Source organism: Tetrao urogallus (assembly GCF_951394365.1).
Source record: "Tetrao urogallus genome assembly, chromosome: 1".
NCBI lineage: Eukaryota > Metazoa > Chordata > Aves > Galliformes > Phasianidae > Tetrao > Tetrao urogallus.
In genome coordinates, this window is record NC_136813.1 from 118,803,346 (window position 1) to 118,825,295 (window position 21,950).

Consider the following 21,950-nt stretch of genomic DNA (forward strand, 5'->3'; position numbering starts at 1 on the left):
TAGCCCTGCATGCCATCAGTAAAATACATAGGTTTTGTTTCCTGTATTAAATAACTTCTTCCTTCAGTATTGTTCTTTCACTTCAAGAGAGGTCTTTATCAAAGCTATGTAGGAAGTGTACAGCTGTGATAGGCAATGTGTATGTGTTCATGTCAATTAATTTTCTCTTTTTAGAGTTGACAGCTCTAAAAGTTTTTGTAATAATTCATTCTCATCTAAAAGGAAAGAGAAGACTATATGGATCACATCTTAAAACTAAAAAATGGAGTTGTTATGAAAATTAGCTATAAAATAAATAGGAAAATAATTATTTCTTATATCTGCAGGAATTGAATAGTTGCATATACTCACAGATATTAAGAGTAGTTCTGGTAGAAGGAGAAAATAATGTAACGTTGACCCACAATGAAACCTAAAATTGTGAGTTAATTTGGAGTTGGGTACTGTATGAAGGGAGACTACGATGAATTGCTTTGAACTTCATTAAGTCTTCAGCTGTAAATTGTCTGAAAGCCCACTTCAGTAGTGTCTTGTAATCTGTCCATTAGCAATGAAAGTTTTTTAGCTTACAAAATGTTTTTAGAGCAGTTTAGTTCAGTGACTGAATCACTGGTCCTGTTTGTGACAGAAAATGAGGTATGTTTCTTTTATAATGCCTTATAACTTGGTCTTCCCATGGGATAGAAATCATGCTTTACAGTTGTTTTGAAGTCTTGACAGCTATGTTGTAGTCTGTGGATGTCGTATTTTCTTATGCAAACTAATTTCTAGTAATAATTATTTGTTTCTTGCCTTTCCAGTATCTTTGAGGATGAAGGAATGAAACTACGACAGCTGAAACTAGAGAATCAAGTAAGTGGTTGTGCATAAGCTGGCAAAAATAAATGTGAGGAAAACAAACATTAGTCATCTTATTTTAGAAAGCAAAGCTAAAGACCTTGTTTTCTCTTCTTCTCCCTTCTTCTCACTTCCCACTTTTTCTCTTGATCACCTGGCCTGTTGTCATTTACTTTGTAATTTGTTGCTCAGAACTACATAAGGTAAATAGTAACCATGAGTCTAGGCCACGTTGTTCAGTTTCTGTTGTGATATGCAAGGCTGCAGATGAAGTCATAGTGTCATAGAGGCTTGAGAACTGGATGTGAAGTGATAAAAATGGTCTGAAGAATAAAAGCAGAACTGATTGCTAACATTTTTCATTAAAGTTCTGCCTGACTTCTATTAAATAGCTTGCATGGCTTGTAGGTTTGATTTCTTTTATGCATTTATTTTTTGCACGTCTTACTCATTTCATTGGGATTGAATCACTACAAGGCAGGAATGAATAATGACGTTGGAAGACTGTAAGTAATTAGCATTTTGAGTCTCAAAGTAAAAGGTTCCCTGAGCAACCAAAAGATGTGTAATACTGTTTTTGAAAAAGATATCCGGTTTCTTTCTACTTACTGTTATTTTTGTCCCCTGCAAAACAAACAAAAAATGAAAAGAAAACAAAACAACACATTTGCAGCCAAGCATTTATCTAATATTAGATTTTGTCTCTTTTTTTAAAGCAGTTGGGTGCTGTTTGCTGGGTGCTAAGATCACTTGCTCATCAAATCAATAAAGTATACATCGTTTGAAATTTCAAGTGCTTACCTAAAAGTTAGAAGTTGTGAGATTGTTATAATTATTCAGCTGTCCATTTCACATGAAACGGAATTCACTGTATTATGTTATAGATTAAATTCATCAAGGTAGAACATAAAGTTGTGTTGAAATTACGTTTTTTAGAAATTCTGTCTCATCTGAGGATCTTTAAATCAAGACATAACACTTTTCAGGGAACTAATGCATCAGTTAATAGCCCTCTTTCTCAAAACTTGTTATTTCTAATTTGAGTTTATATAGCTTTGAATCCAGACAGATTCATTGTTGACTTGACCTCCGTTTACATATGGACACTTATCTAACACACTTCAGAGTTGGGGAGTTAAAAATATCCTTGGTTGTATTTGTAAAAGCTACCTGTAAAGTTTCTAATAACACATGTTGTAAAGAGAAAACAATAAGATAATGAAAAGCTTTAGCTTGAGAAAAAGGTCTTGGAAGTAATTTGTAAAGGAAAACGTAGTGCTAAATGCCATTTAATAACAAGTTCCCATAAGAAGGATGATCTGACTACTTGTTGACGAACCTTGATGTCCGTTTCAGGACTGATGGCTTGGGGTATGAGCCAGTAGCAACAAGTGGCTCTTATTGCTAGGCACTGTGGTCAATGTATGCCAGTTTGAGATATTGTCATGGAGATGCATCACTGTTCCAACAAAACAAAGCTGCTGGGCTGGATGGAATTCACAGAATCACAGAATTCCTTTGGAGCAACTGCCAGTTAAGCAACTGAGAGGTAAATTCATAGAGTTCATATACTTCTGCAGTTTGATTCAGGGTTCAGAGTTTTCTGTGATACTGTTTTTTTTTTTTGTTTGTTTGTTTGTTTTCCCTTTTTTTAAAAATTTGATCGAGATTGCAAGCATCAACGAAGCTGACAACTAGAAACTTTCATTAAAATATATTTTAACACCCCAGTTCCACTGTAGGTTGGTGATATTTGGTAAGAAATGCTAACAGTCTCTTATTTCGGATTGTATATTTAAGTTTGAATGTTAACTTTGAAAGTCTTCCTTTTACACCAGTAGTACCATTCTTTCTGAAGCACTAAAGGTCAATAGCAGATCACAGTTAGACGTAATGGATTCATTACTGTTTGTAGCAGATGTCATGCTTAAGCAATTTTCCTTAACGTTTAGAGGAACTGAGATAAGAATTGCAGAAAATTCTTGTGAGATACAGCAGGATTGCGTTTAGCATCTTTGACCACATGGAGAATCTAGAATAAACCTTAGATGTATTAAGAGCATGTGTCTCTCATCCATCTTTATGATGTATTTTGAACACTATTATTTGTGTTGTTTATAATGATGCTTGACATCAAGATCTATCTGTGGGTCGTATCTGTCTGCCCCAAAGTTTTTGTCTAGTCAAGTTTTGTACTTCGTTTTCCTTGAGAAGAGAGGGGATGACTTCTCAGACGGTGCTTACTTCCTCAGCAGCTCAACCTGTACTGCTGCTAGCTCTCTGTGGATGGAGACAGTAAAAGCTGAAGGCTCATTTCTGACTGCATTTAATATGATATTAGTCTTGACGCTTAAGTTTTGTTAATGCCATTATCACTAGCATTTGTCCCTGCTATCTTATTGTGAACCAAGGAGGAGCTGAAAGAATAGAGGCTATGCCTCAGAAATCCATGCCTTATGGCTTACTAAACTAGATCACATCAAGTAATAAATAGTATATTGCACCTTCAAGAGGAGTGGTTGAAACCTTGTTGTGTACCATCTTCCTGTTCATCCTAGTAGTAGGAAGAGCACCAGACTAGTCTGCTATGGTGTATGCATCTGATGCATCTGGCTTCTTAGGCAGCTTGTTGGAAACTCACTAGAACCAGAGTTGATGGTTTGTGATCATTTAAGCATTTCTTCAATTTTAGTTACGCTTTTCTATGGTGTACTCAATACGTGGAGTTTGCAAAATCCTGGCACCTGTTATTTATTTAATGAGTTAAATGTTCCTGTGTCATGTGATTTTTTGTAATTTTACGTGAAATTTTACTGTGACACAGGACTGGAGAAAAGAATTTGGTTAGCAGACAGAAGCATGTTTTTTTAAACTTGACCTTAGTGGAATGAGTCTAGAGACACACAGTGCTGAAAGTAAGACTGCTTTGCAACCTTGTGTAAAGAGAAAGAGCTGCTACCAACCATCCCATCCATTAGCTTGTAAATTTTCTTCATCTCAATAAGCAAAGTTTTAGAGAGAAACCTTTTTAAATCACTATCAAGTTTCATCACTTTGATTATCTTGAAATTCTTGTGAAAAGGTTTGTCACATCTACCAGCAATAAAGTATATGTTCCAATATGCTTTAAAAAAAATCTAGTCTTGTAGAATAATCAGTAAAGTAACTTTAAAAATCATTATGTGCTATACTGACTCCAGTTTCAATTTCCAGTTCTAACAGTAGCTATGTACTTTCTTACTGTTTTCAGGATGTATTTATTTTTCACCTGTCCATTTACTAGGTACAGAAGCCTTGGCAACATTTTTTTTCAAATACTTATTCTATTTTTTTGTAATTTGTCTTTTTCATTCTCCTTTTATGTTAACTATTAAAGATTTAGAGAATAGAGAAGAACTTTTTCACTTGGCATTAATTTATCCTAATGTATAATATATCCTTGAAGACTTGCATTCTTCTGGTTGATCTGACTATTCTCCTAGAGAAAAAATATAACTGAGTATTTTCTAAGAATTTCAATTTATCTTACTTTTCTCTAGACTGATCTGATAATCTCTGTGCAATTCTATGTATTTTTAGGACGATCCTTGCAAATAATTCTGCAGTACGTAATACTACGTGTGTTGCAGTCTAGTCTTCAAAGTGTAATCGTGGGTTTTTGCTTATTTAAGTATTTTGGAGAAAAGTACCTGAAAAGCATAAAGAATAAAGAAAAGGCCAAGAACTGAATTGTGCTAGAATTTTTAAAAGGAGCGGTTGCGTGTGAAACTGTCGCAAGCAGAGATAAAAAGCCTAGCAGGAAAGGAAAAATCCCATGAGATAGAAGAATCATAACAGGAGAGGAAAGAATTTGAAAATCGTTTGTATCTCAAGTGAATTGAGTTACTGGTACTGTTTATCTGATGGATTCTTGCAGACTGAGAAGAATTAGGTGAAGCAAGTTTATTTTTGTCCCAGGAGGAACTGTCAGTTCTCCTGTCTGTTTTTTTTCAGTACTAAAGAAGCTGTCATGATTAATCTCCATCTGTGGCAAGTGGTCTGCAATTCTTCATCATGCATCATCTTAATTTTTAAGATTTAAACATGGCTGCCTTTAAAATGATGCAGTGCCTGTATTTGCTTTGAGCTTGGAAGTTTTTCTGTTTACATTTAATAGGAAATCATGAACATCAAGTGTGTATGGATGATGGAAAAATATTTTGTTTTTAACGCTAACACTTGAATTTCTTTCAATCCTGAATTAAATACAAATATTTTGTAAGGCTGATCAGTTTTTGTGTTACTAAATCAGTCTTATTTTAATGACTGACTTTTTTATTTGTTTCTTTTATTCCTCTGTCTTATCTCTTAACATTAGTTTTTGGGAGCTGTCTCTTCTGAGTTATATCCTCTTGTGAGTTTGTGGCCTTTGTCACAAAGGCCATGTCCTTTGCAAATCTTGAACTGCTTTTACTGCTGTTATAAATGTTGTGGCAGCACTTATAACTGCAGTGGCAGAGTGAGCGACGATGAAAGATGATTAGAAATGGTATGCTAATATAATGAAAAACTTAACTGCCATGTAATCAACAGGACAGGAGCTTTTATTCTGACACCTATCTAGGTGATAGTTCTTTTGGTACAAATTGAGTTTTACTGTACAAACTAATGAGGAAAAAATACACATTCTCTGCATGCTTGGGCAGTTGTCCTAGGAGACAGAAAGTTTAGTAATTTAATTGTAACTACATTGGAAGGAGTGGAGAGTCCTTGTGAGCTGGTTGGTTTGCTCTGTCAGCTTCAGTATAATGAATGGAGTAATAAAGTTTGCAGTACATGCTACATGTTATAACATATACTTTATAAAATGTTTCACAGTGGATTCTAAGCGACTACTGAATTTGGCTGTTTATATTAAGGTTTACTGCAATTTTGTCTGGAGAAAAGGAGTTAAAATTATCTGTTGATGGTCTCAGGATAGGTCTGCCATCAGTGGAGAGCCAAAAGCAGCGTCTCACTCCAGACACTGTAGTATCTCTGCCCAGGATTTCTGTGAGTGATAACAGGAGCACATTATTTAGGTTGATTGGAAATCCTCATCAGTGGCTGAGGTGCTGGCTCTCTGGTTACTTATTCTTATTTCATGCTTTTTCTTTTATTTCACAGAGAGCTCTTCTAGAGAAAAAGCAGAAGAAGAAACGTCTTGATCCCCTGATGGTGCAGCCAAATCCTGAGGCAAAGCTGCACAGGTCAAAGCCCAAAGGATGTGAAGAACAGACTCCTTTAGTAGAAACTCCTACCACTTTCCACAATAATGTTGTGTTACATGGTAAGTACCTGATTGTAACAGTGTTCTGCCAGCATGCTACTGCATGCATTTTATGTCATAGGTGGTTACCTGTGTTGCTGTGACAGTGGTCAAGCCATAAGGTAGACGGATCACAAATCTTCTTATGTACAGTAATAGAACTGCTGTATAATATGATAGAGAAATATTGAAGTGTGTAACAAGTAAAAATCTTATCTTCAATTTTGTGACAGCTGAGAATCTTCGTCTGCTTTTGAGTAATCTCTCCCTTTTGTTAGGTTAAAAAGAACTGTAGAAATGGGTTACAAACTTCTGTATTGGTAGGGAGGTGCAAATCCCAAAGTAAAAGTCAGAGAGTTTCCTGAAGCAGTAGGACAAAGAAAAGAGGATAGTCCTGTGTTGACAGCCTTTACTGTTCTTCATGGTATCATGGTATGCTGTTTTTCAAAATTGGGTATGACTAAATCATAAATAATCAAAACAAAGAGCTTGTGAATACCAGATTAGATTCTGGCTGTTTTTTATCTCTTTTTTTTTCTTCTTTTTTCTTTTTTTTCCTAAGGCCTTCTGGGAGACAACAGAAACATGACAAGCAAGTTATAGGGGTCCAGAAAGGCACAAACATGACATAATCAGGGAGCCCAAGCCTCCCCTGGTCTGAAGACATTACAGTAAAATAGCAGCCATTTTGTTGAGAATGAAAAGAAATGCATTAGTGAGAGCTTTAAAGACTTGCATGTCATAGGATGGAAAAAAGAGTAACAATTAAACCCCTGGATTGTAGCAGAAATGTCAGGAAGTAGTTTATGATAGCTAAGATCCTGTCAGCCTATCAAGAAAGTAATAGCAAATAGGCTTTGAGAGGCATACAAATGCAGAATGTTGTATTGCCACTCTTAGACTAATAGGAAATTAATTTGTGGGGTAAAATTTGGAATAAACAAACAAACCAGAGTTACCTAGTTGGTAACCTATTACCTAGTTACCTATTTATTTCCATGTAAGTTACAACAGATAGGAAGAACACCATAACGCTATTTAATACAGCAAATTCTGAGCTACAAAACATTATTTTTCAGCATACTCACTCCCATTAGTTGTGCATTTTGACCTGCAACGAGCAAGAGCCTGCATTCTGTGCTTGTAAAATTGAAAAATAAAATGAACATTTGCACCAGTGGAGGTAATCTACTATTGCTGTCACCACTGCTGAAATGCACCACCTGTCGCCTCACTGTGCTAACATCCACTGTTCAGTCTCCATAAACAGTTAGGAAATGTTGATGAACGTCAATGGGTATGATTTTTTCCACACAGAGAAATTCAATTCCACACCTTCACTTTTCAAATGCAGTTCCATGTCAGATGCCATTTTGTCAGGCTGTCACACAGCAACATGTGTAACGATAATGGAATATTAATGGCAAGGTTCATTCTCTACTGCCATACCACCAGTGTTTGTCTTTGATGCCATTTGCCAACATAATAAAATAGGGGGCTGCACTTTCAGAGCAGTCCTCATATTATGCCAGACCATGACATCAAGAGATCTCCTCCAATTACAAAGTGCAGTGCATGCTGTGTTACGTGTTTAAACCTGGAAATATCATTTCTACATTTCTACTGAAACTAAGGAAGGCATCAATTTACTCTTTGTTTGGCCTATGCCTTTGGATATTCTTAACAAGTTGATTGGTGATGTTTACTTAGAACACTCATTTAACATCATTACTTATAAACAATGAGTTTGAAGGTTGGAGCAAGAGAAAAAAATAATTGCCCAAATTACACATAACAACTCGCATGGCAAATACCATACATCTTAATTGCTCTAGCCATTGGAAAAAAAATAAAAGCAAGCACCATATTTTTAAAAGGGGAAACTGATGTATGTAGCGTTGGAAGTAATGAGATCTGTATCACACTAAGGCCTAGCTTGACAAAAGTTGAATTCAACAAGAATATGTTAATACTTTAAAGCATGCTTAAGTAAGAACGGATGAAAAGAACAACCATTCTGGAATATATCTTTATCTGTAAAAATGAAACTTTTACAGTTTGTTTCATTTTGGCTTGCAGGCATTGATGGACCAGTTTCTTTCTTGAAATCAGAAGTGCAAGATTTAGGAACCAAACTCCAAACTTTCTCTGTTGGATCTTCCATAACAGCAGAAAATGCAGATGAGGAAAACAATGGACACGCTCTAACAGAAACGTTAGGCAATGCAGATCTGCAAGAAATCTTACAGAAACGAGGTAAGTGTTGATAATGGGCAGAAGTGTTTTTTAGGATTCCTCTGCTTGTAATCTTTTTTTTTTCTGTAGCATTAAAAATAATTAGAAAATTAAGAAACAATTGAACAAGTGTTTGTAGGGCTTTCATTCACAACTAGTAGATTGTACAGAATGCAGAAATGCAGATTTGCAGTTTCTTCTTCTGTTATTAACTGGATACAAATGTGCTGTATAATTATCTGACCTTTTCAAATAAGTTAGTGACACAACTCTGCGTTTCACATTTTGCTAAAATTCAGGGCATTTTAATTCCAGATATTAGGTATCTGGATATGATACTTGAATATTTTCATAACAGAACCCTCTTAAACCACTAATGCTTTAATTTAACAGTTGAGAAGTCTAATAAGAGAGATGTTCTTCTTGAGTCAGAGGCTGTATCCCACAGAGTACTTTCCCATGGGAGCGTCCATCTCTGTTGCTGAGTGACTTACATGGCTGTCAGTACTGCAGGAAGGCATTTTGTTGAACATAGCCTAAACAAAATAATTGGTAGTGTTTAATACAGCAGCTTATTTTATTAGAAGAGCTTGTGTCCCAGAATGTTTCCAATATTCTTCATAATTACAACCATGTATAGGAATAGTTTTATTCAGTTGTCACATCCCACAGCTGTTTACATATGAATAGCAACATCACAGGAGTTTTAGGGAAAGAAGCAGGAGAGAATATCCAGAAACTTCAGCAGAAATTAGTGAAGGTAAAACATTGACTGTGAATGCTGACATTGACCTGGAGTACTAGGGTTAACACCTTTCCTCTTTTAAGCATGCTTTGAGAAGTTTACAGACAGATCGTTAAGATGTTTTTCTGTTTTATCTGAGATAAAGAATTCCCAGCAGTGTCCCCTATATTAGAACATTATTGTAAAATTGATTCACAGAAAATAATTTGGCTATAGCAGACTAAGCCTATTAATTTTCTATAGTTCATTATGTACTTTTCCATTCTACAGCAAAATTAAAGAATGGAATCACAGAACCAAACAACGTAACTCTGTGTAGAGAGGAAACACCAAACAGTGATACGTACAGATATTTTATTTATCCACATCACCTCTATATAGCTGTGATTAATATTAAATATATTTTGGGACAATCAAATCAGTATTAGTATTTGAGACTTGGTAAGTTATTGCTACTGATGTACTGATGATATAAAACAGAAGAAGCTCTAACTAACGAATTGTCATAATCCACTTCAATAACACTAAGAGGAAATTATGAAGAATGTAAACTGTACATAGTTCAACCTACAGGGTAGGTTTTACCTACCACTATAGAGTTGGATTGCCTTTTTTGTTCTTGAACTATGGAGAGGTTGTTGGTTTTTTGCATATAAAAATAAGCAAAATTTAATTCATGATAGCATGTTGATTATATAATATATTGCTTGGTAAAATATGTATTAATGAAAGCTTTATCAGCCACAATCTGACAGCTGTAAAATGTTTCTACTGCTGTCAGTTTTATATACATAGTATAATCAGAATTACAATGCTCAGAAAATGATATAGGACAAGAAGAAAATCAGCAATTTGAAAAAAAAATCGATAATAGTTACACAAAGATTATATGTGAATTAGTGATGCCACATACTCATGACACTTTGTTTTAGAGGTTGTCTGCTTGATTCTGTGTTCTGACAGGAATTTCAGGTAGTTTGAATTTTGATGAGGAGGACACAGAAGAAGAGGAAGAAGTAAGTAAGAGACCAGCATCTCAGTCACCACATCCTGAATCTGAGAGGCTTCGTTCTGCAACTGTCGAGAAATCCTTTGCAGTAGGTGTTTTGAAATGAGTTTTTGATGAGAATTGGGCATGTTATTGATTTTACTACTAACCCCGTTAGCACTGTGTTAAAATACTATTTTGCAGTTATCGTTAATCCTTGAAGTCAAAGGACAGTATTGTCAGATTACCTAACAGAAGAACATGTAATTAATAGGAAGACCTGGTAGTCATCAAAGGAACAATGATGGGTGAAGAAACTTGACCCAAGTAACCTAATCAGTGAACAGGGAAACACTCTGAATCACGTGCTCCTGTGATGCTCAAAGAAGAAAGATTAGATCGTTGTCTCTGGTTCAAAATCTGCTAAGATGATTCAGAGAAGCTCTGAAATGCCATACAAATTAAGAGAGATTGCTACCTCTATTATAGGTTTTATGGGATGGGATGCAAGGGGGAACAGAATTTTGGGATGGAGGGGGAACATTCTGGGATTGTACAAAGCTTACTATGAGGTGCTAGAGAGAGGGACACAAGGGAAGAGGATCAAGTTGAGTCACGAGACAGCAAGCGTAAGAGAACAAGGAGTGAATAGAGAGGATAAAAGGCTCCAGGGATCCTGGATCCTGGAAGTCCATGCTAATATTCAAGTGACCCAACTGAGCGTATTTGTGAGGAGGCTGTGTGTATAATGTGCTACATTAGCCAGTGAGTAATACAAGAGATGTAATTGCTAGTAAATCAAAAAACTGAGGTATGGTTGACAGTTGCTGGAGATGACTTGGAAATTCCTCATGAGGGAATTTCAAGTGAGTCTGTATGTGTACTCACTCAGATTTTATACTGTATGAAGCTGCTAATAGGGATAAATGAGCAAACTCATTCATCTCCAAGATGAAGGAGGAATACTCCAAATTTTGCAGTCTACAAGGTTTCACAGAATCACAGAGCATGTTGAGCTGTAAGGGACCTGTAGGGATCACAGATTCCAAGTTCTGGCTCCCCACAGAACCACCCAAAATTCAAACCCTGTGTCTGATTATCCAAGCAGTCATTGGACAACACTGAATTCTAGCGGCTTGGCACCTTGACCACTACCCTGGGAAGCCTGTTGCATGACCAGGCATCCTCTCAGAGAAGAATCAAACCAAACACCCAACTTCACTCTTCCCTAATGCAGCTCTGCGCCACTGCCTCGGATCCTACAAATGGAAGTTTGGGAGGTGCTGGCCCATGTTTTCCTCTTCTCTTAAGGAAAGGACTGAGAAGCACCCAACTCAGGGCAGTGGGCTCCCTCCCTCCTATCCGAGGGCCCATGACTCTGGGTTGAGTGAGTTTTCCTCGCTGCCCTGCCCAGCAGCATGGTGAGGCCTGTCCCAGCCCCATGTCATGGCTCTGCTGTTAGCGCTGACACCAGGCCATGCCAAGCTAGCTTCCTCTAAAAAAATGACTTTAATATCTGATATATTTCTGCTAGAATTCCAGTTTCTTTGATGACCATAGCATGCATCCTAACTGTATATATTATTCCAAGGTATCTCCAGCACTGCCGTCTTACTCCATTTCTGCTGCTTTTTTGAACCAACATAAGCTTAGTGATTTTTTCAGCCAGAGAACACCAGTCTGTCTTACTGCAGCATCCATCCGGCATATCATGCTGCCTTATTTACCACAGGGTTTGAAATTCTAGAAGCAGAGAAGCTCTTTGTTTGGAATGTTTGCATTCTCAACCTGTTTTCCCATTTCTAGTAATTCACTCTGGATAACAGCTTTATTTTCTCTCCTTCCCTAGGAGAGCTAGAGTAAAAAAGTTTTTATCCACTTTCTTCGGAGAAACACAGATGTTTTATCATTCAACTTTCTTTTCTCAAATATGTTCTTGGGACATCTGTTTCAGCAGACCTTCCTTCTCGTGGGGAATACTGAAATCTCTGGTCTGATGTTGGTTTTCTAATATGAAGGTTTTTCCTGTAGGAAATAGGTGCTTCCTGTAGTCCATCCCCTCAGGCGGTTGCACATCTGGGAGAAGTAGAGAACTTGGAGGAATTTGCATTGCGCCCTGCGCCCCGTGGTATTACAGTCAAGTGTCGAGTCACTAGAGATAAGAAGGGAATGGACCGAGGCCTCTTCCCTACTTATTACATGCATCTGGAAAAGGATAACAACAGAAAGGTATTGAAAGCAGTGTACAGTGTCTTCCTGTTGTATTCCTAGACATAACATTTTAATGTAATGAAGAACACTGCATAAATCAATAAGAAACCAGAAGCAGAGGAGAGACATGAGGATGAGGGAAACTTATATCTGGTCAAGACACTAAGGAAAGTGTTTGCAAGTTTAGAAGCCAAAATACAAAGAAAGATGAAATTAAAAAGTTTTAAAATGTCAGGGTTAAAGAAAAGCAGGGAGACTGAGCTGTTCCAGATGAAAAGAGGGAACAACTGGAAAAGACAATTGCCTTTAATCTAGAATGCTGAATGATTTAATTGGAAGAACAGGATTTCAGGTTGTATACTTGTGTGAGAGGTCAAAATCAGCAACACAGTAATAACAGTTCAGAACAAAAGTGGGAATGGATATGGGAAATAGAGAGGTAACAGTCTGGATAGCAGTGCCTCTGCATTCTTTCAAAACTCCAGTCTTGATAAAAGTTTTGTATTTCCAGATGTTTCTTCTTGCAGGTAGAAAACGAAAAAAGAGCAAAACATCCAATTACGTCATATCAGTTGACCCAACTGATTTGTCCCGGGAAGGGGAGAGTTTCATTGGAAAACTCAGGTAAGAACAATCAATAAAAACTGCAGAAAAATTTACATATTCTGCAGTGGGATAGATGGAATTTACATATTTGTTTAGTTAGAGTTATGGATAGTAATCTGCTCTCTATTCAGAGAGAAACAATTTGTCACTTCTGACAGTTCTGGCTCAGTACTTTTCAGGACAGGTTATGTGCCCAGTTTTACAAGGGGCTCTTTACTGAAATTCCTTACTGAGATGACTGGAGAAAGACTAGGTGACTGGAGATGCCTAACTTTTCTGTCATGCACACATGCTTTTGGAAGATAATAAAAATTTCTACTGATGCCTCTTTCTTTTTGTTTGTCTTTCTATAACCTGACATTAGGTCAAACCTCATGGGAACTAAATTTACAGTCTATGACCATGGAGTAAGCCCAATAAAGGCACAGGGTCAAGTGGAAAAGGCTCATACACGACAAGAACTCGCAGCTATTTATTATGTAAGTAGTGCCTCTTCCCTTTTGCCTCCTTCTAGTTTGTAGGCTGATTACTAAGGAGACAAGGCTCACAAAATGATGCTGCCTGCAGCCTCCTCCGTTAAACTTTAGAACTGATTTCCACCAGGTAAGATAAAGGGCAGAAGCCTCAAATATAATTTCTTATGAGTTTGATTTTTTTTTTTCATTAATGTCAGAGGGAGACAGACCCAAATTAATGTTGTAACGAGCTTGTTACTTAACCAAAAATTGTTAGACTCCAATCCTGAGGTTTAAGGAAAATCTGAGATACTTCACAAAATCCAATTCAGTCATGTAGAAGTTTTTATCTTTTATCATGGGTACAGTAGCAGAAATTTAAAGGTTCGTTAGCCTGAAGCATGATTTTAATTTTTTTTTGGCTACTGATCTTAGTGGCACGTAGGGGAAAAAATGGACTTGATAATTCCAGTACTAACCTGTTCACAGAAATATCAGCAGATCTTTCCTTTGTATACAGTACCTAACTGTACAGAGCAAGGTTTTAAAATGAGTATAGCAGATATATAAAGTCAGCTTTTCACATATCAGTACTTTTCATATGAAGTTTTGTGAAGTTTATATATGAATAAAATCAGTGCTCTTGTTCTCAATTATGTTCCTAGATCTTTTAAAATGAAATAAGAGAGATTGCAACTCTGAAGAGCTTTATTCTTCATCTGTTAAAATGCACTAGCACATCAGGAGAAGTTGTATCACTTAATTCAGCGATTCTAAAAGATTCTGTCTTAGAAAAGTGCTGACATGGGTACAGATCACTTCAGACCACTGGGTTTTGGTTGACATTATTAAATAAGTGGTTTAAGAATACCAAGAAAGACTTCTTTCCTTTGCTTTCTGTATTAACTCTATATGGAGCAGAATCATGCAGTACTCTGGAAAAATCTATTTGTTTTAAGATTGAGGTTTGAATGGATGATGACTACCTTGCCTTCTAGTTCTATTCTTAATCATTAATCTTAATCAAAAAATAAAAATGAGAGAAAATAGTGTGTCTACTCGTAAACACAAGTAACGGAACCTAAAGAAAAATGCCAGTCATTCTTTAGGAACATTCTTGTGATATCCAGCTAGCACAGTTATAGCCAGCAAATCTCTGAAAATAACATAAATGTGAATTCAAGTTCAGCTTTGCTGTCTTTCATTCTGCGTGATGGAGTATATCCATTCCTGAAAATACTGTCTTTCCTTGTATTTCAGGAAACCAATGTATTAGGATTCAAAGGTCCCAGAAAAATGTCTGTGATCATTCCAGGAATGAATATGAATCATAAGCGAATTCCAGTCCAGCCACAAAATGTGAGTTACGGAGTTAAAACTTTCTCAAGGAAGTGTGGGTGTTATTGACAATCATTCTTGATAGAGAGTGGTTCGTCATGGCTGTGGCTGTTACCAAGTCTAATGGGCAGTAACAGTGTTGCTCAAAGGTGATGATTAATTTATTCTTGCCTTTTACGTCACTTGTAAGTTTCTGAATCCTGTTTGTGTTCTTATTTGTCTTTTAGGCAGTCTAAATGTTACTTACTTGGCTATTGCAAATGGCTACTCTGTCTTGTTGCTGTTGCAAGTACAACCCCTTTTCATCAAAGGCCCTTAATGTATTTTTCTCACCCTTTATATCTACTGCTTTGTTAGCAGGCAAGCATAGTGACTGTGGCCAAGGCTGAAACATAAAGCTGTTCCAAAGTTTTATAATCACAGAATCGTTTGAGTTCCAAGGGACACTTAAATGTCATCTAGTCCAACTCCCCAGTAATTAAAAGTGACATCTTCATCTAAATCAGGTTGCTCAGAGCCTGGTCCAGTGTGACCTTGACTGTCTCCAGGACATCTACCTCCTCTGGGCAACCTGTTCCAATGTTTCACTACCCTCACTGTGAAAGACATTTTCCATATGTCCAGTCTAAATTTCCCCCCTTTTAATTTGAGACAATTTCCCTTGTCCTGTCATAACAGACCCTGCTAAACAGACCCCTTCTTTCTTATAGCCCCCTTTTAGATACTGAAAGAGTGCTATCAGGTCTCCCCAGAGCTCTTTCAACCTGTCCTCATAGTGGAGGTGTTCTTCCTCCGAACACACTCCAACAGGCCCATGTCTGTCCTGTACTGAAGACCTCACATCTGAATGTAGCACTCCAAATAAGGTCTCACCAGCTCAGAGTAAAAAGGGGCAGGATCACTTCCCTTGCTCTGCTGACCATGCTTCTTTGGATGCAGCACAAGATGTGCTTGGCTTTCTGAGCTTTGAAGGTACATTGCTGGCTCATGTCTAGCTTGCCATCCACCAGTGTACCCAAGTCCTTTTTGCTCCATTGTTTTGTTCCCCAGTTTGTATTAGTAGTGGGGATAGTGGGAATTGCCATGATCCAGTTGCAAGACTTTGCACTTAAATTTGTTGAACTTTATGAGGTTCATCTGGGCCCACTTCTGGAACCTGTCAAGGTGTCTCTAGATGATATCTCGTCTGTCAGGCATGTTGACCATCCCACAAAGCTGAGAAGTTTAACTGTTTTTGTCTTCCTTTGCTGTAGTGTGATGCCTCTGATTAAGTAATATTGCCTGCACATTAAAACAAAAACAAATATCTAAACACAACATGTTTGTTCCAATTTTTAAAGTTCTTTTTGCACCTTTATAAAAGTAAAATGAAGATGATAATAAGTGCATTAAATAATTATCTTAATCAGAACAAGCTTTACTTTAAGGAAAATGAATTTTTTAGAATAACCTATTTTTTTTCTGTTTGCAATACTAAAGCACTTCAGTGCTTTTTCAGCCTGAAAATACTGCTTTCTGATCACCTCCTTCCTGTTAAATAACTTAAACTTCTTGGATTCTTTTTCTTGTCAGTTTTAGCTTATATTATTACATTTTATGTTATTTGTTGCATAGCTTTTAAAATAAAATCACGTCTTGTGTCTCACTACAGTTTCCAGTTCCTTGTAAGTAATTTTTTCTCAGTCTTACTGTACTATTTTGCCTCCTTTTTGCATCTTTTATTTTAATTTCTCTGTATGTTTTTCATATCATGCACCTTTTATTAGACAACGTAGGATGACATTTAACCTACTTACATTGCACTTACATCTCCTTCAGCCTTTGGAAACACCTCGTGACACACAACACAGCCACAAGGCATATGCATTAACTACGTAGTTAATTTTACATTATTTTCTTTTGTTTCAAAGTTTAGAATATTGAAAATAGAAGGTTTACAAATGAACAGAAACCATATAAATCTCAAAAAGGAGGTTCCTGCTAGCAGGATGGCAGTCATCTGTGATGTGTGAATTGCTGTCTTTTCTGTCCACATGCATGCTTTTTGTCTCACTTTTTTCTTGTTTGGGTAGAGATATGGTAATAGTTCGTAGAGTAGAAAGGAGTGCTTGGAAAGTATTTTCTTGTTACTTGCAGGATACTTTCAGTAGGACTGAATTTAAGTGCCAGCATTTCATTTAGTAGGAAATGACGCTGAAGTCACAGAATGCACGTATAAGAGAGGCAGTGTTCAAAAGCAGAGTCATTCTGAATCTGATAAAATGTTTCTTTCTTCTAAATAGGAAAATGAGAGTCTTCTGTCAAAATGGCAAACTAAAGATTTAGAGAACCTCATTGAGTTGCACAACAAGGCTCCAGTCTGGAATGATGATACTCAGTCCTATGTTTTGAATTTCCATGGGAGAGTCACTCAGGCCTCAGTGAAGAACTTCCAGATTGTCCACGACAATGACCGTAAGAGTCTGGTGGAGAGTGGAGGAGGGAGTTATTTAAACAGCAAAAAAACAGTATATTTCATGAGGTTTCAGAGGAATAGAACACTATTCCTGGAGAAGGGAGACTGGGTGAAGGAAGTTAGCTCAGAATTACTGGGGAATTCTGTCGAGAAAACTACAAAAGACCTGACTTTTTTGGGGTGAGTGCAGAGAGGCTGCTTTCAATAGCAGCATGAAAAGGAGAGAGAGGAACTGCAAGTCTCTTGCAGGGGAAAGAAAGAGTTAACATCACACCTTCAATGCAATGAGAGAGTGGTTTGAGCCTTGGTTCTTAGAAGGAAGGTAATCTGTAGAATGCCACAGTCACTACAGTCAACAGATTTTAAAGCCAGTTTGGTGAGAAAGATGGATACACCAACTGCATATATTTGGGACTGATAGACACTTTTAAACTTCTTTTTGTTTATTTTCTTTGCTTACCTCTAAAAATTGCTGGTCTCTTTTTTTTTTTCCCCAGCTGACTACATTGTGATGCAGTTCGGTCGTGTAGCAGAAGACGTTTTCACTCTGGACTATAACTATCCTCTCTGTGCTCTTCAGGCTTTTGCTATTGGACTCTCCAGCTTTGATAGTAAATTGGCCTGTGAATGAGAAACAGCAGACTTGAGACATAGAACTCACTCCCGCCTCTGTATCTTGTTAGAATTCCAGGTGAAGTAATGAAAAGCACATTGGGGGTGGAAGGATACTGGAAGACAAACTTTTGTGAGCTTATTGGAAAGTAAACAGCAATCCTGAGAGCATTTTGGTATTTAACAGTTGACCATCTTAGGAGACTATCTCAAGACTGAGTGGTCTCTGTACACTTTGTGGAAGAACAAGGAACACGGATGATGTTTTTGTTGTCAGAATTGATTTTGCTTTCAGAATCTTTGCATCAGCTGCTTCTTGAGGAGGCAAAGGAATTTGTTTCACTAGTTGAAACCCATTGCAGCTAGAATTAGAAAAATAATGGTTTAGTGTTCACATACCTTGAATCTTCAGCAATGCCCATGGAGATGATGCTACTGATATTACTTTGAGTTTCTGGTGAGATTAATTAAGAAAAAAGGAGAGTAGTTATGGCATATATTCTGTCTTGCCCTGTGCAGCATTTTGCAGCCTGTTAACAACAGTGAAAGGGAAAAGGATTCAGGTTAAGCCTACATGCAACTGTAGGTAGTGGTCAACAAACACAGAAGTGGATTGAGACGCTGGCTCTAATGAAAGATGTTTTTCTTACTTTGCAGAATGAATCTCTGTTAAACCTGATAGTCCATTTCCCTTTCATTATCCTAATTGCTCCATGTCCCTTGATATACTTTTTAGCAAATGAAGAATCACTCCTTTTTAATTTGGCAAAATTATATCCATTGGTGTATCTCTTATTTTGAACTATGTGAAATGTAAGATTGAATAGATGATGGAACATGACTTTGACTGAAAGTAGTATTGTACTGCTCCTGAAAAGCACTGTTTGGACTGAACATCTGAATCTAGACCTTATGGTGATCAGAAATACTTTTTAACTTGTCCTTTATTTGTAAAATTTTCTACATTTTTAGGAATGAGCGACATATAACTCATTTCAATTTTTTTTGTTCAATGTGAGATTATCTCAAGTTAGGACACAGCTGTAGGTTTCGTGTAAATAATTTGAATCTGCCTGTAAGAGTAAGATACCTCAAGAGGAGATTACTGATGTTTTCAAAGGCATCAGTTGAGTTAAAAAAAAAAAAAAAAAAAAAAGTATCACGGGGCTGTATAATGTTTCTTTCCCATGTTCCCATTTAAATGCTAGATTGTACAATTTGGAGACTGTAGGTTACAACATTGATTCATACGGCTTTGATTTATCAGTGAATCGCTACACGCTGACATGCGAGCCTCAGTGCACACATCTGCTGTGCACTAAAGCAGAACAGCTAATAACTTGCCACTGCCATGGCTACTATGCATATCCATGATGAGTCTGGAAAACTGTATCTTCCATTAAGACAAGAAATAGCTTTCTTCAGTTTTACATGTTACTATTATCAGCAGACGCGCTCTATTTCATGCTCCTAAGAAGCAGGCTTACTGTTTTTGGTCTCCAGAGTCTTTGCAGGTAGTTATCACTTGCTCTTTCAAAATAGAAACAGAAAATGACTTAACAGGGTTTAATTGCCCAGGAAACAAACAAACAAACAAACAAAAAAACAGCAAATAACAGTAATCATTTGTAAACTTTGTATTTAGTTGTAAATTATAAACTGTTGCTGGGAGGACCAACTCTACAAAATGCTGGAAGCCCAATCTTAAAAACCCATTCTGTGTTAGCTGGAGAGCCATTGTATTCAGAGAGATCTCATCAGCACATCAGTCAGTGAAGAGAACTGATACCATGAATATCCTTGGTGCCTTCATGTACTTCCTGCTCATCAGGCCAGGGACAAGATCTGGCAGTGTTCTCAAGTTATGTTCGGCTGAGTTCTTTGACTGGTGGTTCTGCCTTACTTTTACTCATCCAGAAATACTAAGAAGTCTGATAGTAATCTGATTATTTTTTTTCCGATTAGGACAATATGAAAGAAACTGCACTGTGTTAGTTTGATGTGACTTGAAGGTGTTGAAGGTTGAATGCTGATTTCCAATTCAAGATGATTTTACTCTGTTCTCAAAAAGTCATGGTAGCATTGCTTGACAATTACGCTAATTAGCAGTGGATCTTCAAGTTGATGTCAGATCATCTTCACTGGGCCAAAGTCTCAGAGTCTTGGTCAACTTCTGTGGACAGATTAACTGCATAAGTGCTTTTTTATCAGATACTGTTTTACATCAATTGTATTTATAATTTTTATATCTCAATGCAAATAAATAATTTATATATTGGAAAACTCAATAATTCTAAACGAGATTTTTTGTTTTCTTTCTGCTACGATTTTGTCACTTGTGGCTGTTACTTGTTCCTCCTGTACTAGTTACTTCCTCTGTTTCTTCCTGTCTGCTCGTATCTTGCTCTCTTCTTTTATACACCTTTTCCTTTGTTATTCTCAGTTCTGTTCTGTTGTGATGTTTTCTTCATACACTTAGAAGCCTAGGAATAAATGTAAGGTTATTGTCTATTAATGTCTTTGTTTTTTTTCCCAAAGCAAGGTTTCTGGTATAGTTTGTGGTTCCCATTTGATTATTTTTTTGAGCTGCTTGCACTTCTTAGTTTCATGTTTTTAATGCTTACCTCAGTCTCAAGATAGTGGTTTTGAGACGGTTTGTTATACATTTTCCTATCCTCCATCTGAACCTGTTCTGCTACTGAAGTACAGTACGGTGTATTTCTGAATCAAGAGCTAAGATGGTTAGAGGGAACACCAAGTTGAAATGGTGATTTTTTGTTACTATCAGCAAAATATCTGCTTTATACTTACTGTGCTGCTCTACATTCTGATATCTGTAAATCTCTCAGTTACCATTGAAATTAATATCTTACCCCTGTTAAAGAAGGCAAGAAAAACCGTTCCCCTGGTTTGCAAATCAAGAGCTGATTACTGTAACCACTGTTAGTCTTGAACTCTTGATCTCTTGAACTTCATGGTCTGCTGAATTCTGGTCGTAACATGTTTTGTGTGGAATTATTCTTTGCTGAAAGCAAATTCAGAAGCAAACTAACTTCACCAAAACAATTAAGGTAAATGTTATTATAACTGTAACCTACTCTGTAAATATTTAAACTGAAAATACATAAACAGGTGAACATATACTAGGGGATGGGAATGGGTGATCATTTCTTAATTAACATTTTCAAAGGAGAGAAGCCATTGCACCATCTGCAACAAATCAAAATAAATGATGAAGAAAACAGAGGATTCACCTTTTATGCTTCATTGAATAGAGCCCTTCATTAAGGGGAAAGTAATAGTACTTCACTGTGAAATGTGACTTTGTTTTAAAAGTTAGATATCAAAATTATTTGGAAAAGAAATGTAGAGGAGAGGGGAATTAGTCTTATCAAGGTATCCAGCTCCCTCTGCTCTCTGACCTAAGCGAAGTTATTTGCTTCAATGTCAGCAACAACAACAACAACAAAAAAAAAAACGCAGCCACAAATAAGCGAAAAAACACCTCAGTTATCCTTGAGTGAGTTGCCATATATGATTAAGTGGAATCACAGAATCACAGAATTGTAGGGGTTGGAAGGGACCTCCAGAGATCATCGAGTTCAACCCCCTGCCAAAGCAGGTTCCCTACACCAGGTCACACAGGTAGGCAGGTCTTGAACATCTCCAGAGAAGGAGACTCCACCACCTCCCTGGGCAGCCTGTTCCAGTGCTCCGTCACGCTCACTGTAAAGAAGTTCTTGCGCACATTTGTGCGGAACTTCCTGTGCTGCAGTTTCCAGCCGTTTCCCCTTGTCCTGTCTCCACTCACCACTGAAGAGTCCAGCCTCACCATTCTGCCCCACACGCCTTAGGTATTTATAGACCTGGATCACGAGCTCTCCATCTTTCATTCACAAATCTAGTAAGCAGTTGCCCCTTGAACTACCAGCCTCTAGTTTTACTGAAAACCGATCGCTCATGGAGGGCCTGATTTTGGACACCATGAATGACAGTTTGAGCAAAATCCTTTTAGATATCAGCTTTCCCGGTCTTGAGGATGAAAACTTAGGAACAGACATTAGTTGGTCTCAGCTTATACCTGAACTGAAGTAAACTGTCCGGAAGACTGAATTTGGCTTTATCTGGATTTTACAGAAAGCGCTCCTCTTCTGAGATCTGTTGATGTAATGAAAAGCAGA

The 21,950-nt window shown here is 37.2% G+C and overlaps 1 protein-coding gene across 1 annotated transcript; it reads left to right on the plus strand.

Annotated features, from left to right (window-relative positions):
- Nucleotides 1-804: 804 nt before the first annotated feature.
- TULP3 (TUB like protein 3) lies at nt 805-17,788 on the plus strand (the record flags this gene model as incomplete). The annotated part of the gene is made up of 10 exons (XM_079540439.1): nt 805-852; nt 5,983-6,145; nt 8,204-8,380; nt 10,068-10,201; nt 12,124-12,321; nt 12,815-12,927; nt 13,274-13,388; nt 14,625-14,723; nt 16,985-17,156; nt 17,655-17,788. The coding sequence occupies exons 1-10, from the start codon at nt 820-822 to the stop codon at nt 17,786-17,788; spliced, it is 1,338 nt and encodes a 445-aa protein (XP_079396565.1). The 5' UTR covers nt 805-819.
- Nucleotides 17,789-21,950: the final 4,162 nt, after the last annotated feature.